Raw genomic sequence first — 27954 nt, 5'->3', positions numbered from 1 at the left:
ATTTAATGATGGTGCTTACCCGAATCCATGGCAACCGCGCATCAACAAAGGGACGCTTCTGCGCAAAGGAGAAATTGGCGCTCATTGTGGATGGAAGAGGGAGACCGAGGAAGTTTCTGCTGCTGAGCCAGAGTGGCCCATCTTGGTGGGGGGAAAGGGAGGGAGAGAGAGAAAGAAGGTGGGTGACGACAGTTTTTAAAAATGTTTTTCGTATCCTTAAATTTGTATTTTTTCTGTTGCGAACCAACCTGGTATTTTCGGATGAGGAGCGGTATACAAATTTAATAAACAACAAAAAGTCAAGGGCTCCAAGGCCTGTTTCCGACAGCTGTGAGGCATAAATGGTGCAAACTGAAGGAATAATTAGCCTAAATGTAATGCAGTTTCCTCCCTAAAAGTGTGTGTGTGCCTTGTGAAGAGAAACTTTAACGTGCAACGATAAATGCGTGTCATGTGTATGGATACAGCATTACACGTGTGCGCTTAAGCCTTTCCCGGGGCACCGGGTGGACTGCAGTCATTTTGCCATTTTGCCCTTTCTATTCTTCCAAGGGCTCACAATTGAATTTGTGCTTCTTTTTTTTTACATGGTGCTTTTATTGCTTTATGCCTAATAAGGTACGACTAGCATTTTATTAGGACGCAGGTGGCGCTGTGGGTTAAAGCCTCAGCGCCTAGGACTTGCCGATCGAAAGGTCGGCGGTTCGAATCCCTGTGGCGGGGTGCGCTCCCGTCGTTCGGTCCCAGCGCCTGCCAACCTAGCAGTTCGAAAGCACCCCCGGGTGCAAGTAGATAAATAGGGACCGCTTACTAGCGGGAAGGTAAACGGCGTTTCCGTGTGCAGCTCTGGCTCGCCAGAGCAGCGATGTCACGCTGGCCACGTGACCCGGAAGTGTCTCCGGACAGCGCTGGCCCCCGGCCTCTTGAGTGAGATGGGCGCACAACCCCAGAGTCTGTCAAGACTGGCCCGTACGGGCAGGGGTACCTTTACCTTTACCTTTAGCATTTTATTCATAGGCATTTAGGATTGTGGCAGACGTTCTTTTTCTTCTACAGTTCTTTCTCAGCAGGTGGTGCAATTCTTTGCAAGCTTAAGTTTCCCCAAGCCTGGAGGTTCCCTAAGGATTCCGTTCTCCTATGCTTTATTAATGATCTATATAAACCTGCTGGGAGGTTTGGGTAGAAGTGTCATCAATATGCAGATGACACTTTGCTCTCCCATACTTTTCCATCTGCTTATTGCAAAGAGGCTGTTGAACTTTTGAATTGGTGTCTCAAGACTGCACTGCTTTTAGCAGATGCTTGTCTGCATGGTTTTTTAAAAATCTGGATTGCTGAGGTGCTACAAAGTGCTTCAGTGGTCCCTATTTTGATTTGTGTTGCCTCATCCAGATCCTACCAGATTTCTGAATATGATGCACATCCCTAGTAGTTTGTTGCTGATCAATATTTGGAAGACTTTTATATCCACAACATAAAAATCAACATTTTTTATCTGCTTAAACTGCCAGCATAATGAAACAGATAATAATAAATGGATTTTTGAAATCCAGTACTATATTAACGCTCATAAATCACATAAAAATACTAATCTTTGCACATATTAATATATAAGATGGATTAAAAAACAACAATGAATGGGGTGGGGGGAGAGGAAAGCAAGCATTGGAACAGCTGCACCTTAGGCGGCCAAAGGGATGGTCCAGGTTGGTCTCCCCCTTGTCAGGATTTTCCGTCTGGGAATGAGTGCATATTCCAAATGACACGTGGTATCAGCAGAGTGCTGTTTCCCCCCTCATCATAATATTATTTATATTAGCACTTTTGCTTCACGTTCCTTATCTCAAGTCTTACAACACTCCATCTATATTTCAGATGAAGGAATGAGGGGCTTGCCTATGGCTATGCAGTGAATTTGTGTTTGAGGTGAGGCTTGAGCCATTTCTGTACTTCAATTTGCCCAATCCGAGCTTGGTATATTTCCTGACAAAAAGTACGATCAGCTATGTACATGCCAGATTGGTGGTATAATTCTAGGTGTATGAGCGTGAGGGAGAGCAATACATCAGTTGGATCAGAGAATCTGATAAAATAGGTTCAAATGAATTTACTGCTGCTTCATCCGCTGTGCCAAAGAGAAACTAAAAATTCTGTTTGTATCTTAATTTTAAATTTGCTACTAAGTTCTGCTGTCTGTTTAAACCAGTATTTTCAGCAGTAAATTGACAGTGATTGTTTTGTAAATGTCTTGAAAACTGACATGTATGAATCCATCTCTTTTTCTCTAGGCATTGTAAGGCATCTGCACATATTCTAGAGTAGCGGGGTTATCACACAAAAGTAAACATGCCTTCAGAAACAGGAAAATCAGACATGGAGAGGATTGGCCTCTTTAGTGAAATGGAATATGTTACTATTGGGGATAAATATGTCTCACCATTTAACCGTAAGTATATTTTTTTCTCATTTTACAATACTGTGGTTTTTCTTTCTGGGGAAAAAAACTTCAAAACTATGAACGGGTTATAGCAAGGAAAATAAAACAGGTATGTTTGAAATTAACTCCTCATTAAACATGAGAAATGTTTAAAAATTGCTTTGATGAATCTTTCACTGTGTAAGCCTCAAATGTATAGAATAAAGGCCAACATAATTTTTAAAATTGTGCCAATGTTTCCAGGACACTGCATATGTATAGCAGCATGAGTTGGAAGCACTGCTTTCGTAGTAGCTAGCAGTATTTGTTAGTTTATTTGCTTTATTTAACCAATCCAGTTTGCAGCATGGGAACTTGGGTAAAACTGCAGTGAAGAAGGCACTGTTGGCCAATTACATCATGCTGTTGGCCAATTACATTAGTGCAGCCTATATGCCGAAGAATTGATGCTTTTGAATTATGGTGGTGAGGAGACTCTTGAGAGTCCCATGGACTGCAAGAAGATCAAACATATCCATTCTGAAGGAAATCAGCCCTGAGTGCTCACTAGAAGGACAGATCCTGAAGCTGAGGCTCTAATTCTTTGGCCACCTCATGAGAAGAGAAGACTCCCTGGAAAAGACCGTGATGTTGGGAAAGATTGAGGGCACAAGGAGAAGGGGACGGCAGAGGAGTCTGACCAAACTGCATGAGTCTGACCAAACTGCGGGAGGCCGTGGAAGACAGGAATGCCTGGCGTGCTCTGGTCCATGGGGTCACGAAGAGTTGGACACGACTAAACGACTAAACAACAACAGCAACATATGTCTATATATTGTAATAGGAAATGGCAGTGGGTTTGTGGCTATTAGGCAGGATAGAGGTGTCCCAATGCTTTACAAAGGGTGCCACTAGAGTTCTGCACTGTATGCCACCACATAGAATTGAGAAAGTAGCCTCTCTAAACTTCTTCCACAATAATTGGGGACTTTTCTTACAAAAGTACTTGGATTGAAAGCAATTCACGCATACTTCTTTGCAATTAGAATATTTCATAAAACAATAATAACTTCCATCTGGGTCCTGATTATCGGAGAGGAACTTTTCTTTCTTTACCAGTTCATGGGCAGTTTAATCCCCAATTCTTTTAGCCCTACATGATGTTATTCTCCTATGTGATTAAAATTATTTTATATATATTGGGAAATGTGTTTTGAAGACAGTCTTTTTCTGCTATTGCTTGGAAAAACACCCTGTTCAAATGGAACCAGGACACAGTTGACCTTTCTCACTTCCTAGTTTGTGATAATTATGGTTTCTTGTTATGTCTGAATGAGGCAATCTGTGGTTTTGTCCAGATCTGACTGGACTTTCTGCCCCATCATCCTTCAGTTAAACTTCTGTATGGCTAACCAAATTCTAGGCTCAATAATTTTCAAACTAAGGGGCCCTGAGAATATTTTTGCAACAGCATTCCTTTTGGTGTAGTAGTAGATCTTTAGATTGTGTTAAAATCTATTCCAGGCGTCTATTCCTCAGAAACAAATTATATTCTTACAGGGGAAAAGGGCCAAAAATCTCTAACTAGGGATTCCGTATGGTCATATTACTACCCTCTACTTGGAGGCAGGGTCAGGGTCTTTAATTTAGAACAAATGTTCACGGTTATTACTTTTCAGCGCATCTTGAAGATATATAGCTTATTGTAATGCCATATTGGCATAGATGTAGTAGCAGTTCATGCCCTAGATTGCTTCTACATAGTTCAAGAGTCTGGAAATCTGGCACAAGATGTAAATATCTAAAAATTAAAACTAAGTAAAGCCACACCCATTAAACCAAAACTGACAGCACTAACTTGTTTTAAAGGCCCCTTTAATGAAGCTGCAAGCAAGAACAAGCAAATGTTACCAGGGGGTAACAAAGAGAAGGCAGCTACGCAGGCAGGTTACTTTGACCCTGTATATGCAAGAATTTTTGAAGGTGAAAGCTATTTGAATCCTGTTCAGCTAAGGAGAAGATACCGAATGGCAGAGTCAAAGAAAAACCTGAGCAAACCCTTCCTTCCTAGTAATGGAGAGAAATATCCGTAAGTGCTGGGGAAAGGCGTTAATTTTGGTCCTCATATGGGTTCTATTTATTTTTACATGTAACTTTAGAAACCTTGAAAGATTCTTTCATTAGGCTTTTATTTCTTGCTAAAATAAATGTATTTACTTCTGAATTTTATACAGTGGTACCTCAGGTTAAGTATTTAATTCGTTCCGGAGGTCTGTTCTTAACCTGAAACTGTTCTTAACCTGAAGCACCACTTTAGCTAATGGGGCCTCCTGCTGCTGCCGCACTGCCGGAGCCCAATTTCTGTTCTTATCCTGAAGCAAAGTTCTTAACCTGAAGCACTATTTCTGGGTTAGCGGAGTGTGTAACCTGAAGCGTATGTAACCTGAAGCGTATGTAACCTGAGCTACCACTGTATATACCTTTAGTCCCACAGTTTCTATGTCACCCACCACCACTGTGCATCACAATTTTTTCTTTTCTATGAAAGAAGAATAAACAGCTAGTGGAATGGAAAATGTTCAGTGTTCATGAACACACAGATTAGTTCTTTCTCATAGAGGAACCAGGGAAGCTTGCATGCCTTGGGCTCTAAATTACAGGCCAGGGTCTTGTGGGAAGACCTAGATTAGGTCTTTCATTTAGTGACCCTGAAAATGAAGCAGTTCTCGACAGAGTTGGTAATCAGTGGATTAATGTGGCTTGGAGAGGAATATAGAAGAAGAAATGACCAATGTCTTTTACTCCACTGACACATGTGCCACAAATGCCTTTCCCCCTCTGGGGCTGCTTATTTTAATTTCTACAAACTTTCTCAAACTTCCCAGGAGCCATTTCTAGGATACAATATGAGAATGCAGCTATGGCAGCCGAAGGCACGTGCAGAGAGATGAAGGGGAATCATTTGGAGATGGCTGTCTGTTGTCCTCTGTTCCCACAGGATAACCCAGGCATTAGCCCTTGTCAGGGGGAAAAAGGGATTCTGAGCATGATGGGGCTTCTGGTCTGATATAGTACGTTAATTCTTTCATTGCTAACCAAACCAAATATTAATATTAAAATGCAGCACTAAATAAAAATAAGCAGCCAACCACTGGCAAATACAGACGTTTGAATAAGGTTTTGAGCATCTTGCAGTGCTATCCTATACATAACTACTCAGAAGGAAGTCCAACTGAGTTCAGTCGTGGTCACTGGGGAAGAAAGGCAGCTTATGTATGCTCATTTTCTTACCCTGAAACTCCCATCACCTCCCCAGTTGCTCTAGAGGATTGAGGGACCCTTTAGATCAGCACAGGAGGTGGCATAGAGTGCTTGCCTCTCTCTCTCTCTCTGTGTGTGTGTGTGTGTGGATGTGTTTCATTGAAAATAGCATCCCACTCCACTGATGAGAGCCTTTACTGAATCAACGAACCTTTTGTCCCTGGAGGGAAAACCTTGGACACAATACTTAAGGCAATATTTCTTAGCATAAGCCAGCAGTGTTTCAGTCCAACAACATTTGGAGGGCCACAGGTTCCTCATCTGTTCTTACATAATTAAGTTGCAAATTTAATGGATAAATATTTGCTTATTTGTTTTTTTTAATTATTATTTCAGTTGTGGTATAGGAACCTACTATGGAACAATCGGTGGCCCATGTGCTTACTTCAGTGCGCAAGCAAAAGACAAAGTGCCCTATGTTCCACCTGGGAAGAATCTGTATACCAATCCAGGGAAGAAGGGGACTGGCTACGGGTAAAACATGACATCAACTTTCTAGAGTTGTAATAGTCTCTGATATGTTTTCTTGAATGTTGGCGTCACCATTCTTTTCTTTTCTTTACCCAGGTATGCAAATCTTACCATAGGTAAACCATACCCACACTCAGTGGAACTGTATGACACAGGAAGGATAAACTTTAAGGTAAAACTCTGTTGGATTTCCATTTAATTAATGTCTGTGAACAGAGAACATTACCCTGTTTGACATGACCAGATCTTAGTTTGCTCTGTACTAATGAGACTGTACATAAATCATATTTCTTTTGTAAAATGAACTAGTTAAGACTCTTAGCTCTTTGTTGTTTCAGCTTGCTGATTAAAAAATGGGAATTGTTCCACTGTAGCATTCTTTCTGTTTTATAAGAATTTTTATTAGTACTTTCTAAATGTGCATAGTTTATTATTTAGTATCAGCAATGTGCTAGGTAGCAAGGTATACAGCCCTCTCTGCCCCGTACTGAGACTGACCTGATCATTTTGATGGATTACTGTCTTGGGGGGGGGGTGTTTGGGGGGGATACACCCCATTAGAGCCCTCTTAGGCCTAACATTGTAACTTGAACTCATAGTCTGAGCCAACCACAATATGTTTGAAATTAGTTTACTATGAACTTAAGCCACGTCCCTTTTGGATATAAGCTGCTCAAGTCCTTTTCTCAACAGCTAGGAGATTTGGATAGTGGCCCATTGGTACAGTTATTGCGTTTGGAGCCCACTTGTTTGTCCCAGATGGAACCACTGACATGAAGCCCTGCTATTTGGGGGGGGAAATTGGAAGGTGTTAGGAAAGTGGAAAAGCAGGGAAATGGAAAAAATCCATTTACATTTATAAGCATTGCTCTCTGTTTCCTATTACTTCAATAAGGATCATACCCTTCATATATCTAGTTTGCATGGTACCTGTGTGAAGCTTTTGAGGAATATGATACTGTTCCAGCAACCCCAATGATTAATTTGAGGCAGTCCAAAGCTAGGCTGATTATTCTTTCTCCTATAAGCATTAATTATTTGGATCAAGAAGGAAAGATATCATTTCCTCCATTCTGCAGCTCTGCCACAGTACACATTTGGTACAAATCATGTGTTAGCCTTCCGATATAAGCCTTTGACATTGACATATACCATGGATTGGGACTCTTTACCCCTCCAGAGGTCTTACCTGGGCTTATTTTGTTCTGGGCTTATTCTGTATACCACCTTGATATCTGATTGATGAACGGTGGCTTTAAAATCAATGGATGGATGGATGTTGTTGGCTAGTGGTTTGGGATGGTGAACTACAGGTGTCCCACTCCTGGCATGTTCAGATCACTAATGTTGTTGCACATCTGCATCTACTTTGTAGCATTTATTGCATTATCATCTCAAACAGTGCAGTCCTGTGCATATGTTTGTTCAGTTTAATAAGGCTTACTATCAGATAAGTAAACATAGGATTCCAGCCATAAATTATTTCCTAGTCATTCCCTATTGAAAATAATCTTAATTAGAAGTACTCAATGTGATATCTTTCCTCTCTGGTTTACACAGAAAATGAGTGAAGAACACCACCGTTTGATGAAAGGTGGAGCTTTCAAGTTGAATCTTTACCCACGAGAATATTTTGATGTAAATCCTTACCATGATGACAAACCATTGCCACCACCAAAGAAACAACCCCCGCCAGCACCAGTTACCCATCCATTTAAGCCAACTTCTCCTGCAAAGAAGGTTCAGTTGTTCTCTAAAAACGTTTCTTCTTTGTCATTTAATTTTTATTGCAGACATTTTCATTTAGCTAGAAAGAGATGGGTGTGATTACTTTTGTTGCAGTTTAGAGAGCTATTTTGAATGGTGGAAACATAAATAAGTTTGAAAAATGGATTTTACAATTATTTATTTAATCAAATAGCATTTTGTTTAGAGCCAGTGTGATGTAGTGGTTAAGAGCGGTAGTCTCGTAATCTGGGGAACCGGATTCGCGTCTCCGCTCCTCCACATGCAGCTGCTGGGTGACCTTGGGCCAGTCACACTTCTTTGAAGTCTCTGAGCCCCACTCACCTCACAGAGTGTTTGTTGTGGGGGAGGAAGGGAAAGGAGAATGTTAGCCGCTTTGAGACTCCTTAAAGGGAGTGAAAGGTGGGATATCAAATCCAAACTCCTCCTCCTCTTCTTCTTCTTCTTCTTCTTCTTCTTTGTTTAAAGATGGTGCTAAAAGTAAGTGGGAAATATCCACAAGTCCTGAAGTGATTTGTTGTTATTCTTAGGTCTTATCTGACATGTATCTAATTTCTTCAGCTCTTTCTTGAAGGTGCTAATATACAAAGTAAACTTATTAGGGCTCCAAAGTTTTGATACATTAATCAATGGAAATTGATTGAAATTGATTAAAATGGTGCTTCCAGTAAATTGAATAACTATTAAAAAAAAACAACCAATGCTAATTTTTTAAACAGAATAGTTTTTTTTTTTAAAATGCAGCATTATTTTATGAGGCATTCCTCCTTATCTCTTACATTGGTTGTAATGCCTTTTCTAAGATGCCATAACGACACACTTGTGCATCAGTGTAAAAAAAAGTATTTTCTTGCTTCATAACTATTTGTTTTACTTATGTGCTAATTTAATTAATCAACTAAAAGTTACACAATTGACTAAGATTTTTTTGGTGACACCTGTAAAATGTAGTGGAGTTCATTGTAGTGGAGTAAAGATGCAATTAAATGTACACTTCCCCAGGAGTTAGCTCCACCTAACAGAATGTGACCTACATCTAGGTAGCCATGCACAGTACACCTGCTGAAACTCACTCTTGTGCACAACTTTTGTGGATGAAATAGCATAAATGTACATCATTCTGTGCTGCTTGGGGCTGTGATAAGCAGGTTTTCTGTGTAAGCATTTGGGTTTTGGCTGCCTGGTTATTTACATAATACACTGTGTTTTGTGAAATAATATTTCTGAACTGCTGCTTCAGTCTCTGTATTTTTGTGTGAAGTACTTTTGTTACCAACTTATCAAAATTCTTTATCCTTTCCAGCCTGGGGGCATGAAAGCAGGCACATTTGATCCTTATCCAACCCATTCCGTAGACCCTTACATCGTTAAACAGGCAAAGCCTGTCACAACCAATAAACAAGGGCGGGTATTTCATCCTTCTCCTGGACCGAAGAGCAGACCAGTAAGAAGTATTATGTCATTAAATGTTGAAAAGTAAGTATAACATACCTTTAATTACTTAATGTTTGCGATAAGGTTTGCTGGGGCTTCTTTGAGAGGTGGATCAAGGTGGGGGTAGTGGGGGTGGTCTGCCTCGAGTGTCATCCCTGAGGGGGGTGACATCACCACGGGCAGCACCCCCTGCAATGCGCTTTGCCGCGGCGTACCCCCCTAATGTTGTATTTTAATCTTGTTTTTAAGTTGTATTCATTCAACTTGTTTTTATTATTGCTTGTTAGCTGCCCTGAGCCCGGCCTTGGCTGGGGAGGGCGGGGTATAAATAAAAATTATTACTATTATTATTATTATTAAGCACCATCCCTGGAATGCACGCTGCCACCACAAGCTCCACCTCTGCCTGTCCCTATGGGCACCGTGTGGTGCGGTGCCCCTCGCCCCTATGGGTAGTTCGCCCGTCCCTGGGCGCACCACCCCAGGTGCCCAAGAGGCTTTTTCCGCCACTGGCTTCCTTCTGTCGGGACATAACTGTTATGTATTGAGTTGAATAGGATTCAGAATGCAGCAGTCTGATTGGTCCTAGAACAATAGGACCCAGAATGCAGCAGACTGATTGGTCCACAGGAGCCACCCAATCCAGCTCCAGGTGGAAGTGAATCCTCAACCTGATTGGCCTACAGGAGAATCCCGGAATTAGCCAATCACGTGGGGCTCATTGTGTAATTAATGTATATAAAGTAGACATTCTGGGGGAACTTCCATTCCTCCCCACCACTATGAGCTGAATAAAGAGCATGAAATCCACTCTCAACTCCGAGTATATTTCAACAACATTCTCTGGTCTGGAATCCATTCTTCTTATTTGTGGGAATTTTCTTACTACTTACTCATTGCTGTGGGTAATATACTCCAAACATACTCATGGACACTTTGATCTATTTTCTCTCCTTACGTTCTAGATCAGGAATGGGGAGCCTCAATCTCCTAAAGCTGAATGCACCCCTCTAGGTTTCTCTGTCTGGCTCCCAGGAGTCATAGAATCATAGAATCCTAACAATTGGAAGGCATCACCAGATGCCTGCACATTAATGATTTGCTTCATAAAATATGGCTTGATTTAAACTGATTTTAATATAGCGGCTGTAATATGAAGAGTGGTTATGATGATTCCTTTAGGTCTGTTTGCCAGATATGCCACTTCATGTGTTTTGGAGCCCAACTTCCATATAGACCTTAAAAAGTGGGATACAAATCTAATGAATTTGTGCCCCTAGTACTGCAAGGAATATGATGACCCTTTTTAGGTGGGGTGGAGGAATGAGCAGGTTGCCAGTTTAAATGTAAGTGAAAGGAAGGTATTATTAGCATTGTGCAACTGGCTGAAACTGTAAAGTTTCCTTCCTTCCTTCCTTCCTTCCTTCCTTCCTATCCATCCATCCATTAATTCACCTCTAAACCAGGGCTTATTTCAGTGGCCTGGAATACAGCTATGGAGAGGTTCATTGTTTAAGACAATTTCACCAACTATGGGAAAATAGTATTATATCAAAAGTTGCATAATACACTATATTATTAGTATTATTATTTTAAAAAAACTCCATAGGTTTTAAAATGAAGAATAGAATATGTTACTGACTACTGTATAAGCTCTAGTTTGATGGGTTAAGATCTTGTTTGACAATGAAGAACTGATGTGAGAAAGCCAGGGTGAAGAAATGGCTATTTATCTTAGCAAAAAGTCACAATTCAGTTAAATGCTCTGACACCTTTCTTTCAAATTTGAATTTCAGATCATTAAATGCAACCAATTACACGAATCCGCAAGTGATGTCATATTAGCTGCACCCAAAGCAAGGTGAATGAACTTTTTAGATTCTGCAAACAGTAGCATTTTAACAGCTCAAGGGTATCTGAAGCAAATAAAAAAAATGTGGAAAATATGGAAAATAGGGCTATCTTTTGCCAAAACTGTTTACCACACAGGGCAATGTTTTATGAATATATTCTTTATACATATAAAGAAATAGATAATATATTTACAAATAATGTATATAAAATGTGAAGTATATTTTGGTATAAATGTTATTTTGATTGTATGTAGCACTAGCAAAAATAAATACTTGCACTTGATGAACCTCAAGCTTATGTCCAACCATTTACAAAATCTTGTTATGGACATCTAGTCTGGTCCTAGTTAATAGACATTGATCTACTAAAAGCTATTTCGCTGGGTTCCTAAACACTCTAGTATGGCTACAAGAATGGAATCTAGAGTATAGGCATGCAGATAAGGGCTGGTTCTGTGCTGTGAGACAAAGGGTGATATCCATTGTGAGTCATGCTCAGAGTAGACCAATTGAAAACAATGAACACAAGTTAATTGATTTTAGTGGGTCTACTCTGAGTGTGTCTAACACTAGATATCACGTTCTCATTCCCCCCCTCCCAAAAAATTAAGAGTTTCTAAAATGAAAGTTGAAGATTTAAGGAATATCTGGGAATCCAGATCCCCAAAGCCCCCTTCCCATGGTTGCAACTCCAAAAGCTCCATGGTGAGAGACTAGAAGAAGAAGAGGAGTTTGGATTTGATATCCCGCCTTTCACTCCCTTTAAGGAGTCTCAAAGCGGCTAACATTCTCCTTTCCCTTCCTCCCCCACAACACACACTCTGTGAGGTGAGTGGGGCTGAGAGACTTCAGAGAAGTGTGACTAGCCCAAGGTCACCCAGCAGCTGCATGTGGAGGAGCGGAGACGCGAATCCGGTTCCCCAGATTACGAGACTACCACTCTTAACCACTAAACCACACTGGCTCTCAAGTGTTCCATTTCCTCCCTTCTTTTGCTATCATGGTGAACCTTTAAAGTCTGCAGATCTCTCTTCCTTACCCCCCTATTCCAATCTAGACTAAGGTTACCAGATTTTTTCAAAGAATCCAGTGACACTTTTTTTAAAAAAGAGAAAAGTTATTAAAAAGTTATTTTTAAAGAAAATTAAGAAGTAATATCTTCTCTTCTGTGGTCTCCTCTGTCACGCGGCCTTCCTCTGGGCCCTGGCCTGCTCTCTTGAAGCGCTAGCTGCCATGGAGTAGGCTTGGCTTGGGCCTGGGCTCGGCGATGTGTCCTTGTCCTCCCGGTGCTCTCCTACCTCTATTCCTCAGCAGTGGCAGCGGTGTGGCAAGGTCAGGGCTTCTCTCTTTTTTCCTCCTTCCTCTTTTTCTCTTCCTTCTCCTCCTCCTCTCCTCCTCCTCCCTGTGTTGGCTCCGGGGTTTTCCTGGCCCCGGAGCGCTGCTGGGCAGTCGGCCAGGTGTTCTTGCTCCCAGCTCAATTTGGGTCATGGTGTGTGCGCGTGTGTGAGCGGTTCCCCGTTGATGCGCCGGGTGTCCCCGGTTCCCCCTCGACAGTGGCGGTGGTGGCAGCAGCAGTCTCAGCAGCCCAGAGCCAGCCTGGTAGTGCAGTTGGCTTAGGCTGTCTTCAGGAGTTGCTCGCTGCTGTGGTGCCCACCATTTTGCCTCGCCAGAAGTCCCTATATGATGTGTCTTGTGCTGTTGAACCAATCACGTAACATTCATTCTCTACTAATAAATCTACAACACTTAAAATATAAATCCGGGGACATTAAATGAAATCCGGGGACATTCCGGGGAAAGATTTTGTCCGGGGACGGATTTGTAAATCCGGGAACTGTCCCTGGGAAACGGGGACATCTGGTAACCATAATCTAGACACAATGCTATTATTGCTTTGATAGGAATGCAGTGGGTGATTAATCAACAGATCTGTTTAAAATGCTTTTGGTCAACTTTAAAATATGATTCTGCTACTCTGGGTAGCAGGGTTTTTATTATTATTATTTAAAAACATTATTGGTTTACTGGAAGAACTATAAACGGCAGACACTATCTTAGAAGGAGCATTTGTTCCTATGAAAAAGAGAAGAGGAAATGAATTTTCTAAGTAGTCCATTTCCTAAATGCATGAACTAAAAAAAAAGTGTTTGCCTCTTTTATTATGTTCAATAACTCATATGAATAATTAGCTAAGATGTCCTTAATAGGATGACCAAGTATTATGGTTTCCTGTAAGGTACCCTTAATTTCTACTTTAGTTTTGTTTTTCTCTACCAACTACAAATAGTGTCCAAAGAAACATTGATATAAAGCACAGCAATAATAAAACTCTTTCAAGTGTTTTAAATGCAAAGATTTTTAAATGAAGACTGGTTTGGGTACAATACTCAGATTTTACATTTCACCATAAATTGTCTTTATTTCCAGTTTGCCTCCTTTTATATTCAGTGAACAATTATGACAAAGCTCAGATGATTACCTCCTTTCTTGGAATTGAAATAGCATAAAATATCATTCAAAACATTGTCAGGTGTTTCATTCTTTGAGGAAAAAGCTCCAGCTGAAACGAATGGGAATAGTATAAAAGTAACCATAAATATGTATTATGTGTGTGCACCTCAAATCTCTTTCTCATCTACAACCTCAAGTTTGTTTCTTTCATAGTACTTGGATTTCTGATTGCTCTGCTCTTTGTTATGCTTCTCAGGCACAACAATTAGAAAATAGAGTAGTGCTTAACTTCTGTGGGCATAACCCTTAAAGCACTAAGTAGCAGAGCAAATAGTGCTATATTTCTTCCGCACAGCAGTTGGAAAACCTGACTCTTTTATGACGGATGTGGTGCAGCTGACTGAAAAAGCACTGTAGAGCTTCTTGGTGGTGTTGCGCTTCTTTTCTGTATACAGTTCCTCCTCTTCCAGTTTCTTTCGGATTTCAGAAATCTTTCCACATTCTACCAAATTGGAAATGTTAGGAAAGAAGACAAGATAGCTTTAAGATCTAATGAACTAACCAACTTAATTATTTGCAGTGGAATTCCCACAGCTGATAGGACGTAAAACAAACTTTCCTTCCCTGTTTGATAAGTATATATCTCTCCCTTAGATGTTTAGGAACAAATAATATAGTATGCAGTCTTGAGAGAGACAGGGTAGTTTAACCTTCTCTTCTTCCTAGGTGAGTTAGTGGGGCGCTCAATGTACTCAAAAGTTAGCCTTACAGGAGCTCAATGATTCTGCCAAAGATGAGGACAGAGGGTGTAATCTGTTGACAGACAACATCCCTGCCTTTGCAAGACCTTTTAAACCTTGACCTATGCCCTTAGTGTATAGGAAAGTTCTGTGGAGATAGTAGATTTCTAGGAAAGAGATATTTCAGCAACAGCTATCATCTTCCAGTAAAGGACAACATGGTAAGTGCCACACACAAGCAAGTTTATATACTTAATCTGTTTCACATTTAAATGTGGAACAATCATCCTGATTATTGCAGTACTTGTAACCACAACTGGAAGCTTTCTTCTTGTATGGTTTTTTTCATGTGGATTTTTCTCTGTATTCATAAATACAGAGCAACTAAATTGCCTAAGTCTGTTAATCTACCTAAGCAGAGGCTTGCTCCATTTCAGTTACAAAAGGATGGAACAGAGTTGTTTGGCTACAATTTACTTGGCATTGGAGTTGGGAAGGTGATGCCCAATCCTGTGCGCACAGAGCACAGGAAATTGCATTAGGTATAATTACAATTGGAGGGAAGCTTGTTTTAGGTGTGTTCTGACACCATCAAGATATTAATTTCCAAAAAGCAAATGAATGAAATTAGAATTCACATTGTAAACAAAAAGGCCCTAAAATATTAATGCTCTTATACTTTTATGACAGACATAAATCCACCCTCCGCAAGATTTGCAAATATAGACATGAATTGATTGCTTATCTGCAATATAATGCAATTGTCAGAATACAGATATATACACCATTGCATAAAAAAATGAAATTGTTGCATTGTGTCAGAAGAGGTGTAATGGGTTCACATATTAATTTTTATGGGCAGACACCAAAGGGTATGAATTTTTTACAAGCTATCACTCTTTCTACTGAAGTAACATTAATATTCAGTCACTCATAAACTTTTACGGCCTTTTTGTGTATATGTAAATACTGCAGAGGCTGTTTCAGCAGTCTGTCTGAAATAGTATCTCTGTATTTTGCAGTGGGTATGTTTATGACCCCCTGGCATGAACACTATTTGCACAGATGTGGCATTCAGTCTGAACAGAATGTGTGGTAAAATAGTTTATATGGACTCCACATAGCAGCAGGTCTATTGAAGAGACTGGTGCCACTGACAGTAACTGCATATATGCTTGGTGTAACTATGTAGAAAGTCCTAGACACCAGTGGTTTGGATTTGCTTCAGCTTCAGTACCAATTATACTATACATGCATATAAGGTTGGCCAAACCTGAAGGTGTGGCCAACAAATCACAAAAGAAACACAAGGAACAGCCCAAAGATTTGCAGTTTTTCAAAATCTGACTACTGCTGTCAAAGGAACATGCTGGGTTGTATACCATGCTTCATAGACTATAGAAATATATGTAGCAGAAAAATATAGACCCTGGCCATATTATTGCTAACAATATAACCATCCTGTATTGCAACAGGTTGCACTAGATTACCCTTGGGGTCCCTTCAATGAGTCTGTGATCATTATTAATCTACAGAATCATCTCAAGGTGAATACAATAAAAACAGCAAAAACTAATAAAAACTCTCAAAGAAGCAGATACATTTTAAACAAAGCTAAATACTAAACAGACATCCACATAAAAGATCCATTTATCCAGTTGGGGAAGATGAACACTATTCCACAGAAGGGGCAGCCACACCAAAAGCCCTGCTCTGAGCAGGCTTCTCAGATCTTTGGAATTTACAGAAGAAATCTGCCAACAGACCACAGTGATCTACTGGGTATATAAGGGCTAAGGCGATCTCTCAAGCAAGCTGGTCCTAAACTGTATGAGGCCTTATATGTTAGAACCAACTCTTTGAACGTAGCCCAGTAGCATATCGGCAGCCTGTACAAATCCTGCAAGCAAACTGTTATATGGTGGTCGTTTGCAACCTAGTCTTGGCAGGCTGCAGCAGCTGCAGATTCCAGACCAACCCCAAGGGCAGCCCTGCAAAGAGCACATTGCAGTAATCAAGCCATGAGGTTACTGATGCATGCACAACTGTGTGCAAGCTATCCTGATCCAGGAATAGCTAGTTATCTTAGCAAATGAAGTTGGTAAAATGAGGTAGGTATCAGAGGTTGGTATCTTGAGCCTCATTCACCGCTATAGGTGTTAACAGTCTTGGCCCACCCTGAAGAGTTCTGCTGGCCAATTTCTTGAGGACACAGTGGAAGCAGCAAAATAGGTTGCCTTTGCTGCTTTCACTGCCATGCAGCAAGCATGGTTATGTGCTCTTTAATGCATGTTCAGTTGTCTTTGCAGTAGTATTTCCGTCACCTGCTTTCTGGCAATCATCCAACCTGTTTCACTGCATGTAGTTCCCCAGTGTACCAGGAAGCCAAATATGCTCCACACTGTCAGAGAGGGCACTCAGGAGCAATCATATCTCTGGTCCTCTGCATCTTAGGGCCCTTAGTGAGACAAGGGCCTTCACAAGATCACCATTTCTATCCACCAGAATATCTCCCAGAGCATTCAGGAATCCATTGGACTCAAGTCTCCAGATGCAAGCCATTCTAACAGGTTTCCCAGTGCTAAAGGGGTAAGTTGGTACTTTTCACCAGGAAGTGGTCTGACCATGACAGTGGGGTCATCCGAGAGCAAAGGAAATCAACATGGTGCCCTCCAGATGTTGTGGACTATAGCTCCCATCATCGGCCATTGACTGTTGACCATAATGGCTGGGGGCTGTTGGAAATTCACAACATTTGGAGGGTAACAGGTTGTCCTAGAAACTATTAATTCAGTAAGTCAATACAGTCATATGTTATGTCCGCTTCATGTTACGTTCTTTCAGGTTACGTCCTGCGGTGACCCGGAAGTACCGGAAAGGGTTACTTGCGGGTTTTGCTGCTCACGGATGCGCAGAAGCGGTGAATCACAACCCGCGCATGCGCAGACATGCCACTACAGGTTGCTCTCTTTTCATGTTGTGAACGGGCCTCCAGAACGGATCCCGTTCGCAACCAGAGATACCACTGTATTAGTGCAACTTCACTATGGCGTTCATATAGAAATATATAAGATTGTGTTTTACATACATTTCATCTTACTTCTGAGCAGGCAGGCATAGGCTTGTGGTGTAAAGCATTTTAAAATGCGTATATTGTGCATAGCTGCTACCAAAATTTACAATGATTAATTGGATTGAGCTAACAGGATTTAATGTCAAAAGGAAATATTTTTATCTTCTCATATGGCCTGCTCTTTGGAAGTAATACAAACTACTTTGATGCATGTAGGATATGAAACATATTTGACTGATGCACTCTTCCCTATATAGTTGTCTCAATGTGGTGGTTTTGTTTCCAGGTATTGTTAGAACTTCATGTTATATTTCTGTAGCTTCTGCTAGTTCATCAGGCTACATTATTGCTTGTTTAGCCATCAGATATGTATATACTATACTATACTATACTGGATTAGGCAACAATATGATGTGAAAAAAGAGGTGTAAAACTTCATTATCATTAGTTACCTGTAAAACATCATCCCATTTTGTTATTCAAAGACTTAAGGGGAAATGGTAGTAAATGGATAGGAGAGTTTAAAAACAGGTTTCAAAGAAGAAAATTTTATTATGCTTTCTTTGAAGGATAGATTGTTGGAGTTTGTCTGGAACTGCCTGGAAAAAAAGACAGCTTTCTTTAAGAAAAACCCCCCTGAGCAATTCACTGTTGGAGACTGTGGTATCTACAAACTATATAACCATGGTGTCTCAGGAATCAATCAAATAAGTCACTGAAGCTAATGCTAATATTTCACTGATGGTAGGTTAATTTAAACCAATTCCAAAAGCAATCAAAGCTAATAATTTTTATGATCAGCTCTTTATCAACATTAAATAAATTTCTCCCAGTTTGTTTATGACTTAAATAAGTAAAAAGTATCTGTCAGGATCATATTCTACACACATTTCAGAGGAAAAGTCACTTTAAAAACTCTTTTCTTACCAGAACTATAAATTTGTAAAAAGCTGAATTCATTGAATTTTTTTATATGTAACACGGACAAAATCAAATGTGTTTTAAAAATCAGCTATACCTAGCAATTTCTCTCAGTACTGGTTGTGGCTGAAAATATCTATAGATTGAGTGCACAATATTTCTCCCACACAAGTCCAGCTGTGTCCAGACCTCATGCTCAGGTCTGTAATACTTCTGGGCCAAGGGCATATTGAGAAGGGGGACCACTAATGACTATATGAGTTATATACCTGGGTGCACTTCAAGAAATGACTGGCTTGCACGTGTCCAAGGGTCTTGCCTGAGTGGGAGGGGAAAGGCCTGATGAATTGCACTCTAACATTTCAGGCATTGGCAGTGATTTCTTGTTGTTTTTAATCTAAGCATTTATTCCTTTATTTTACATTAACCCTAAGGATGATACTAACTGTCATTTTCCTCAGAATAATAAAGACTTAGAACTGAGTTGAATTTCACATATCAGAAAGCAAAACATACCTGGTGAGTTATGTATTAAAGAAATATGCTGATAGCTAGATATTTCTTCACAGATTTCACTGGGATCTGCAAATTGGTCGTTTTGCTTTTGGCTTCTGGAATTATGCCTTTGCTTAAATTGTTGATCGACCAAAGCCGTAACTTGGTCCCTGAGGCTGGCATTATTCTTTTGGAGACGGCGTGCTTCAAACTGCAACACATCTCTCTCGTTCTCTGTAGAGCGTATTTCATTTTCCATCAGCAGGAGCTGCTCGCTCAGTAGTCTTGTTTTATTTCTGCAATCAGAAGCCTCCTGTTTATATGCATTCAGCTCCTTTTTAAGAATGTGGTTTTCGTCTGTCATGTCTGCTACGACCATTCTCATCCTCTCACACTCTCGTTCCATGTTTGACAAGTTAGTTTTCAAAACTCCGATTTCTATTTTTGTACTTTTACGTTCCATCAAAAGTTTTTCCTCAGTATTAGTTCTGCCTGACTGGGCCTCTTCAAGCCCCTTCTGCAGGACTTCTTTCACAGTGAGCACCTCCTGCAATGCCTTTTCAAGACTCTGTTTTTCATCTTTAAGCGACTGTGTCATCCTAATAAGAGCCTCCAGATTCGATAGTGTAGTTTTCTCATTTATCTTCAGTTGTTGCATTTCATTCTGGTTTTCTCCAACTACCTTTTCTAACAAACCCTTGTTGTCTGTTAGCTGAAGTACTTCCCCACCTAGCTTCTTATTTTCTTCTTGAAGAGTTGAAACTTGTTTTTCCAAATTTTTTAAGGACACAATCAGATCGCTTTTTTCATGTGTGGAAAAAGCCAAGGTTTCCTGTGTTTTCTGGTCTTTCTGTTGTAAATCATTTATCTCAGACATCATACGTTGATTCTCAGAATAAAGCTGCTCCTGCTTTTCTTCCAGAGCTGACTTTTGCTGTTGAAACTCCTTGCATTTCTTCAGGAGTCTTTTCACTTCTTTAAGGCATTCCTTGCAATCTTCTTCAGATTTAACTAGCCTTTCTTGAAGACTATTCTTCTCATCATGCAAATCCTTGATTTGCTTCTGATATTTTGAATTTTGCTCTGTCAGTGACTGTATAACGTCAGTAAGAGGTTTCAATTCATTTTCATCTTCATGGCTCATCACCTTATTACAGACATGTTCAGATTCTCTGTCAGATGTCTCTAACCATCTAACTTTTTTAGCATATTCATCAGACACAGCACCACAGAATTCCTGATGCTTTCCGAGCTTTTGGTTTGTGCTAAGCTGCTGCCTTGGTTGGTCTATCTTTGTTGGTCTGTATTTGGACAGGAAATTCATCTGCTGCTTTCTATCATATGCTGCTTGTGCAATATTTTCTTTAATATGCAACTCATCGGAATCCTCTAGTTCTGAAATCCCCCTAGGTTTAAAATCCTCATATGACATTCCCTTTTCTATTAGATCCTGTTCTGACAGATAACCAGAATCATTGTCTTTACCACTCATAACATTAGGAGAGTTTTGACGTTCAAAATGCTTACAGGTCTTTTTGCCGTCCTCTTTCGTATCCTTGAAAGAAGAACTCACACTCTCAGTCAAGGACTCCTCTTCCTCTTCCTCCTCATACTTACGGAATGCAACACACACTTTAGGTTCATCCTGATTTTTCTTCTCCCTTCGAAGAGTCCTCTCTTCTGCTTCCAAACCAACAAAAGATGGGGAGGAAAAGTTGTTGGCAGACCTCTTCAATATTTGGTCAGTATTCCAAGGCAGAATACCTTTATTTCTACACGTTGGGGCATGGTTTTCAACTGCTATATATTTTGATAGAACCTGATCTGGAATGCGTTCACCTGTGACCGGCTTTCCAAATACAGTGTTGAAATTGGTTTGTAGACAATTACTGGCACCTGGTCTGTTACCAAGATGAAGTTTTTTCTTCAACGGAAGCGCTTCTTGATGCCCTCTTGGCTGAGAGAGGGAGAAGGGGATAACAGTCAGATCAGAAGGCCTTCAGTATTTAACAACCGAGGAAACCGAGGGAATATAGGTTTTGATACACAATCACTGCCTCCTGACACCTGCACCTTTCTCTCTTTGCAACTGTCTGAACAGCATTTGAAAGTATGCTAGTCCTCCCCAATTTATGACCTCTAGTTACTGCCTCCCTTTCCTTTTTGTGACCCTTCTCCTCTCCTTTCCATCTTGAGTTCTTGTGTGTGGGTGCTTGTTATTTAAGATGGTAGGGCTGTGGGCAGGGTTGGTTTGTTTGAATATAATAATTGTACACTAGCTTTTAAGGCATTTAAAAAATCATTAATAGTAGGGAGAAGCAAAGAGTGATTCAACAAGGAATTGGGTTGTGCACAGATGCAGTTTGCGACTGCTTGGGAAAGACCCTGGAGAGAAGGAGCCATAGAGAGTGGTGGGAAGGTGGGGACCTTCAGTCCTTGCAACTGTTTCATTGGGGCAAGACCTACTGGGAAGAGTTGCTTGGATACTAGGCCTGTTTGGTTTCTTTGAATGAAAAGCTATCTTCATTGTCACCGTGTTTTTGTTTTATTGCTGACCTACGCCTGACTCCAGCTCCTGACCTCAGAAAACTGGGGCATTTATGTCCAAGATTATAATGTCACAAAGTCAAGGAGAATTAATTACATCCTAAATGGCAGTACACTTGCTCTCTACTTTATGGAGCGCTGTGGTGTATTTTACATGGACTGCTCTCTGGATCAGAAATGATGGTAAATTCAGCTAAGGGATTTGAACCGTAAAATGCCATTATATAATTAATGTCAGCAAAACAAAACAAAGCAAAACAACCCCACATACCATAGTAGTGTTGATAGGCGAGCTGGTCAAAAGTAAATTGTCTGGAATAAATTCTGGACTCTTCATATCAGTTATATTTTTATTAAGTATATGGTTGATTTCAGACTGAACCTGAAGAAACAGGAAATGAGTTAGTTATCCTTCTCCTGCTTTCATCCTTTTTATATTGGTTTAAAGACAGAGGTGGGAAGCTGTGGCCCTCAAGACATTGTTGGTCTCCAGCTTGTATCATCTCCAAGAAGCATGGCCAATAGTCAAGGATGGTGGGAATTGTATTAGCCCGCTAATAATGGGAGAACCACACCGACGTTTTAAGCCTGGTAGCAACTTATTATTATTCTTAAAAATACTTGAGTACAACTGCATGCATGTCACTTACTCAGAAGTAAGTTCCACTGAGTTCAGTGGGAATTACCACCACCACCCCACCCTACAGCATTTGCAGAATTTAAATATTTAGTATTACTTATTATCGGATATGTTGCTGGATAGCAAACCATGGTATCTTTGACTATACTATTTACTGTGGAACCTCTGAAAAAAACTTAACAATAATATTTATATATGCATATATTGTTGGCAAGCATGACCAGTCCCTTCTTGCTTCCACAATGGGAAAACCCCAAAGTTTATCAGAACTTTGATATATACGTAGAACCATATCTTGTAGGAGTGGGAATCATTGGAAAAAGTAAAGGGAAGGTGATTTGACACTTGAAATGGCCTTCTTCACCACAGTCATTTATACAAAGTGTACAGTAGCCAGCCACCTGCAGTTTATCTACTATCTGGAATTGGGAACCAAGTGGCAGACGATCATTGTAAGGAATTTTGAGAGGATGAGGTGATCCATAGCAGGAGAACAACAAGAAAAAGTTGACATGTAAAAGCAACATGAGAATATTAGAGGCCTTTAGAAAGGTTGTGCATTGAATGAGGAATTAAACCTTGTTTAGGGCTTGGTCTTACCATGCTGACATTCTGCAAAGTTTGTTGTCGAAGGGCTTGAAATGAATCCAACTGCTGTTGTAAGATCTATATTGTAAAATTAATTAATTAGACATATTCTGTATATTCTGCAATAGTCTGCACTTTTTCTTCCTATGCCTAGATTGTGATCTTTACTTGCTATTTATTATCTTACCAGATATAAACCACATACCATTGTAGCAGGAGGAAATTGTTGAAGGTATGGCAAGGCATAATGGCAGAGCCAAATCCAGGCCTGATCACTGATCTAACTCCAAGATGGCACAGCCATCAGGCCCAGATCAGGTCTCTGCCACTTCACAACAGTACTGAGACCTGCTCAGAATCCTATGGATCCCATGCCAGCTCATCTCTGCCCCCAGAACACATTTTGAGTTTTTCCACTGACTCCTGCTGGTGGGACTCCTCTTTGCTGGCTGGCTAAACTGGACAGAGAAGGAATTCGATTGCTCTGTTAGACAGTGATCTCTCTTTAGGCCATGTACAGTTTTGAAAACAGTTGATCTAGGTATATTTGATATCTGTATTGTGCATGTTGAATTCTGTACTATGTTCACAACATTGCTGCCAAAAGAAAAGTCTTATCTTTGGATCAGGTTATTCAAATGTTTCAGGATAATGAGGCAAGCCCCTGTTCTCTCTTTATCTTAAAGAAACGCAAACATTAAAAACCTACCTGTACAGGGCTGCCTTCAGATGTCTTCGAAAAGTCAGATAAATATTTAATTCCTTGACATCTGATGGAAGGATGTTCCACAGGGCGGGCACCACTACTGAGAAGGCCCTCTGCCTTGTTCCCTGTAACCTTGCAATGAGGAAACCCCCAAAAGGCCCTTGGAGCTGGATCTCAGTGCCCAGACTGAACAATGGGGGTAGAGACGCTCCTTCAGGTATACAGGGCCAAAGCCATTTAGGGCTTTAAAGGTTAGCACCAATACTTTTAATTGTGCTCAGAAATGTACTGGGAGCCAATGTAGATCTTTTAGGACTGATGTTATATTGTCCAGGCAGCTACTCCCAGTCACCAGTGTGGCAGCCGCATTCTGGATTAGTTGTAGTTTCTGAGTCACTTTCAAAGGTAGCCCCATGTAGAGTGCATTGTAGTAGTCCAAGCGGGGAGGTAACCAGAGCATGTAAAATTATGGCGATCCAGTGTGCCGGCAAGTAGGGTCCCAGCTGGTGTACCTGATGGAGCTGGTAGACAGCTGCAGGAGCACAGGCTGGACAATCCTAACATCATATTATGTAAGAACAAGGGAACAGCCTAAAGAACTTTAGTAAGGTTAAAATCCATACTGAACCACCTTCTCTTCTAGCCATTATGTATGTATTTTAGCAAGGATATTATCCCTCAGCCTGCCCCCCAAAATCCAAAACAGATAAACTTACTTTTAATGCTGATTGTGGCTGGACTTGCCCATCTCTTCCTGAAGCAGATTTATCTGAAAAATCAGTGCAATAAGCCCTGAAGAATATAATGTTGGAACGTCTGGAGGCTTTAAACTTCAATACTTTGACCAGGAGTGGAGAATCTATGACCCTTAAGATGCTATTGGACTCCAACCCCATCAGCCCCAGCTAGCATGGTCAGTGGTCAGCAATGGTAGGAGCTCAACAGCTTTTGGAAGATTACGTAATCACTATTCCTGACCTAGACCAAGAGTGTGCTCCCTAAATCAAGAACATCTTAATGCATATTTACACTTGTTCCTTCCGACATTCTGTATTTTTATGTGCCTGTTTCGTTCTTAGTAAGCATATTCAGTATTCATGCCAAAGTGGGAACAAATATGTTACTTTTTTGTTACCTCCATAAAAGTCATAATTTCTAAGGCTTGGAAATTTACATATTAAAGGTCCTAAGCCTGTTTGAAACACTATATCCAGCAGTAAATTTGCCATCGTATAATCTGGTTGATACAAGAAAATATGCCAGAATATTTTATTCCTGAGAAATAAGAGAAAAATATAGGAACAGACCTGCCACTGGATAGCTCAGGCAGTAGAGCATGAGACTCTTAATCTCAGGGTTGTGGGTTCCAGCCCCACATTGGGCAAAAAGATTCCTGCTGTGCTGGGGCTTGTAACTCTACAATTCTATGATTCTCTCAACTGAGTCCATGTGCCTATATGTCAAATGTTCCACAGCCATAAGGAATCATTTATGGTGCACAGCTTGTTGCTTTTGTGTAATAGTATTCAACAGGGTCAAAGAAGATGTGTTCTCCTGCCAGTTTAGCCTTTGTTGCTGTGGCTGACTTAAACCCTCCTCCCCCACTTGGCTTTTGCCTATGGAGGGTGAAACCGACAGCCCTCCCTCCCACCCATTCATTTCTCCCCATGTGTCATGTCTTTGTGGGCCATCTTAGTAATGATTTTGGTAGGCCCCTCCAACAGCCTTTTAAACCAGTGTTTCCCAAACTTGGATCTCCAGCTGGTTTTTTGCACCACAACTCCCATCATCCCTATAGCTAGCAGGACCCGTGGCCAGGGATGATGGGAATTGTAGTCCCCAAACCGCTGGAGACCCACATTTGGGAGACACTGTTTTAAACTAAAGTGCAGGGGTATAAATCCCATAAATAAATAAGTGACATTGCCCTGCTGACCACAGGAAAAAGAAAATTGGCACTCAGTGGCACCTTAGTTTTGGAGGTTAGGAACAGCTGTGGAAGTGAAGTACTTTACCACTGAAGTTACTGCTGGAGTAAGCAGTTTGGGGAGAGAGGTGCAAAGGCGCATCTGGATGCTGAAGTCTGTTAGTAATGATTTTTTAAAAAAACTGTTACTTTCACATTATGATGGAGGGAGGGTGCAGGGAAACATCTCACAGAGGGTGGGTACAATAACCCACCACGGCGCTGTGCTGTTGCAGGAAATTACATCATTGCCCATCGCAGCATCCCTACACCAACCAGGGAGGAGGACAGGGCAGCATTTTCAACAATAATAAAAGTGTCATCATAGGCCTGTCGACGTCCAGGTGAGAGGAGTCGGCTCACCTGCAGCTGAGGCGTCTTGGCGCCCCAGGGGAGAGCCTTTCTCTTCCTCCCGCAGCCTCCCGAAACTGGGGGCGCCCATCCTGCCGCACTCCTGGGTTCCTGCAACGCAGTTTGCGTTAATACTGTTAATATAGATGTCTCCTGCCGGAAACTTTCCCCGCCCGCCCGGCTAACTTTTAACCCCTCCCCTCTCCCGCCTGACTCACTATAGCCAACACCGGCTCTCATCATTCCTCCTCGCGTGCGCTTCGTCCCATTCAAACTGAGCCTCTCAGGCTTTCTAACCGCCACTCGGCTACCTGGGGTTGCTAAGGAACGTGTTTCCATAGAGACGGGGGGGGGGGCGCGCGCGAGGGAAGGTTGCTTGTGCAGCGTTCTCTACGTCACGCGTCGTTTCGCTACGCCCCCTGGAGGCCGCGCGCTACCCCTGCATGATTCTGAGGTAAATTCTGAGGTAGATTCGAAAAGTTGAAATAACCGTCATTTTAGATGTTCGTTAAACGGATTTTGTCACCTGGGGAGTTGTAGAGCAAAGCACCTGAGCACCCAGGGGGGAAGGACACACAGTATTATGAGTTTCTACGGTAGGTTAATTGTGCCAGATTCATTTGTCCGAAAAGGTGGTTCTTATTCTTGTTTTATTTTGCCTTTTAAGATCCAAGTCTTCTCATGGCTGGTGGCACTGTGCAAAATAAGAAATCGCAGATTGAAACATTAATGCAATAAGTATAGAAGAATCCGTAGAACAGAATCAGATTGAAATTCTGCCAGCCATTAAACCAGTATGTAATAATAATAATAATAATAATGGCTTTTGTTTTTTAGTCAGAACTCGATGGAGCTCAGATCTGGCACCTCTCAGGTGGGTGTCATTGCCATTATAAGAGAACGAGGGAGAAGTTCATGGTGAGTTCCGGCACCTTTTTTTCTAGAAAAATAGCAATAATAATAATAATAATAAAGTTTTATCTGTTTGAAAACTTCAAAAAAAGGAAACCAAAGTTGAAGGGGTGGTGAGAGAGTTCCTAAAATTATAAAGATCTGAAAACTAGGGACACTATTTCTTGGTTGTTTTAAGTTCAGGTCTCTTAAACTACAGGAAATATTGTAATGTAGCCCCACTATTAAGGGTCTCCAAATAGTTCTAGCATTTAGAACACGGTTAGCAAAACCCTTCCTACACCTGTTCCACAGCAGCTGAGAAGTCCAACCAGCTGGGCTCGATCCCAACAATATTATACAACAGCGTATATGTTACTGCTATATTTAAAAGTTTACTCTGCATTGTGATTTTGCCGGTACCTTTGTTTGTTATAATGGTTTTGACTAGCATATAAAATTAGACCTGGCATGATGTCACCATTGTTGTGTGGTAGCAGCAGCAACACTTCTCCTTTCCATTCCAGTAGATTCTTATAGAGAACAAAAAGATTCTGTCTCATTTATTTTAATATAGCAGGATTTGAGTCTTATATGTCAGTGTTTCGTGACTGCAGGCTCAATATCTATTTCATTGGAGAAGGAAGATTTTCTTGTTCACAGTGAGACCTATCCCTCCTGTAACCCATGGGTGAAAGCAAATTTTATAACTTGCTTTGCTTACAGAAGGTTCCAGGATGAACCCCAAGCCATCTCCAGATAGGGCTGGGAAAGGTCCCTGGTTGAAACCCTGGTGAGCTGCTGCCAGTCAGTGTAGACAATACTGAGCTAGATGGATTGATGGGCTGACTTAATATAAGGCAGTTTCTTATGTTTCTATGTGCACTCCCTACTGCTTAAGCCTCCAGCTGAAGAAATGGTACCTTGACATGGTAGGGCCTGTCTTAGGAAATTTATTAGTTGCTGTGGCAACTGTGCTTTTATTTTCCCCCACACATAGCATAAGGGAGCTGATGGGCATAGTTTGGCCCAGATAGCAGCAATTTTTCAGTTGACCACTGCAATTGGCAGGTTGACAGTTGTACAATTCAGTCATTTTAGACTTTGGATTTAAGGCAGGGAGGCCTCTATAGATGATAATGTTTTACTTCACTGACTTCAAAATATAGTAAGCCATTGCTGTTGCCTTTGGGGCCCTGGACTCCACTGCAGGTTGATACAGATAACCAAGGTACCCTAGGATAGTTTGGTCATCTGTGTGGGCTCTCTTTGTGTGGATTGCCACACTGACAATGTAGATTTTTTATTATTGGGAAGACCAAACACCTGTCCTTGTAAGGTAAC

The 27954-nt window shown here is 41.0% G+C and overlaps 2 protein-coding genes and 1 long non-coding RNA gene across 10 annotated transcripts in view; 2 read left to right on the top strand and 1 right to left on the bottom strand.

Moving 5' to 3' along the window:
* The first annotated feature begins 20 nt into the window (after positions 1-20).
* CFAP96 (cilia and flagella associated protein 96) lies at positions 21-11534 on the top strand. 3 transcript variants are annotated; one of them, XM_083755997.1, is made up of 9 exons: positions 21-178; positions 1876-1926; positions 2289-2446; positions 4286-4505; positions 6074-6211; positions 6305-6380; positions 7769-7948; positions 9258-9430; positions 11185-11534. In XM_083755997.1, exons 3-9 carry the CDS (start codon positions 2347-2349, stop codon positions 11231-11233), a joined length of 936 nt encoding a protein of 311 aa, XP_083612123.1. In that variant the 5' UTR covers positions 21-178; positions 1876-1926; positions 2289-2346; the 3' UTR covers positions 11234-11534. The 3 variants fall into 3 exon arrangements, with proteins under 3 accessions (XP_083612123.1, XP_083612122.1, XP_083612124.1); XM_083755996.1 differs by having other exon boundaries at positions 21-182; XM_083755998.1 differs by lacking the exon at positions 1876-1926 and having other exon boundaries at positions 21-182.
* Positions 11535-13633: 2099 nt separating this feature from the next.
* CCDC110 (coiled-coil domain containing 110) lies at positions 13634-26117 on the bottom strand. Of its 6 annotated transcripts, none has more exons than XM_083755617.1 (7): positions 26031-26117; positions 25732-25830; positions 24119-24171; positions 22709-22774; positions 21740-21850; positions 18943-20878; positions 13634-14194 (listed from the first exon to the last, which is right to left on the bottom strand). In XM_083755617.1, the coding sequence occupies exons 1-7, from the start codon at positions 26056-26058 to the stop codon at positions 14007-14009; spliced, it is 2481 nt and encodes an 826-aa protein (XP_083611743.1). In that variant the 5' UTR covers positions 26059-26117; the 3' UTR covers positions 13634-14006. The 6 variants fall into 6 exon arrangements, with proteins under 6 accessions (XP_083611743.1, XP_083611742.1, XP_083611744.1 ...); XM_083755616.1 differs by having other exon boundaries at positions 25938-26082; XM_083755619.1 differs by lacking the exon at positions 13634-14194 and adding an exon at positions 18034-18104 and having other exon boundaries at positions 25938-26083.
* A 73-nt stretch (positions 26118-26190) lies between these two features.
* LOC310852524 overlaps positions 26191-27954 on the top strand; it is a 108549-nt gene continuing 106785 nt past the window's right edge. The window contains exons 1-2 of the long non-coding RNA XR_014568202.1: positions 26191-26315; positions 26557-26637. This is a non-coding gene — a long non-coding RNA (uncharacterized lncRNA). The remainder of the gene's footprint in view (positions 26316-26556; positions 26638-27954) is intronic.

Source organism: Podarcis gaigeae (genome assembly GCF_964106915.1).
Source record: "Podarcis gaigeae genome assembly, chromosome: 9".
Lineage (NCBI taxonomy): Eukaryota > Metazoa > Chordata > Lepidosauria > Squamata > Lacertidae > Podarcis > Podarcis gaigeae.
The sequence above is the reverse complement of the archived record's forward strand: the minus strand, read 5'-3'. Positions and strand labels throughout refer to the sequence as shown.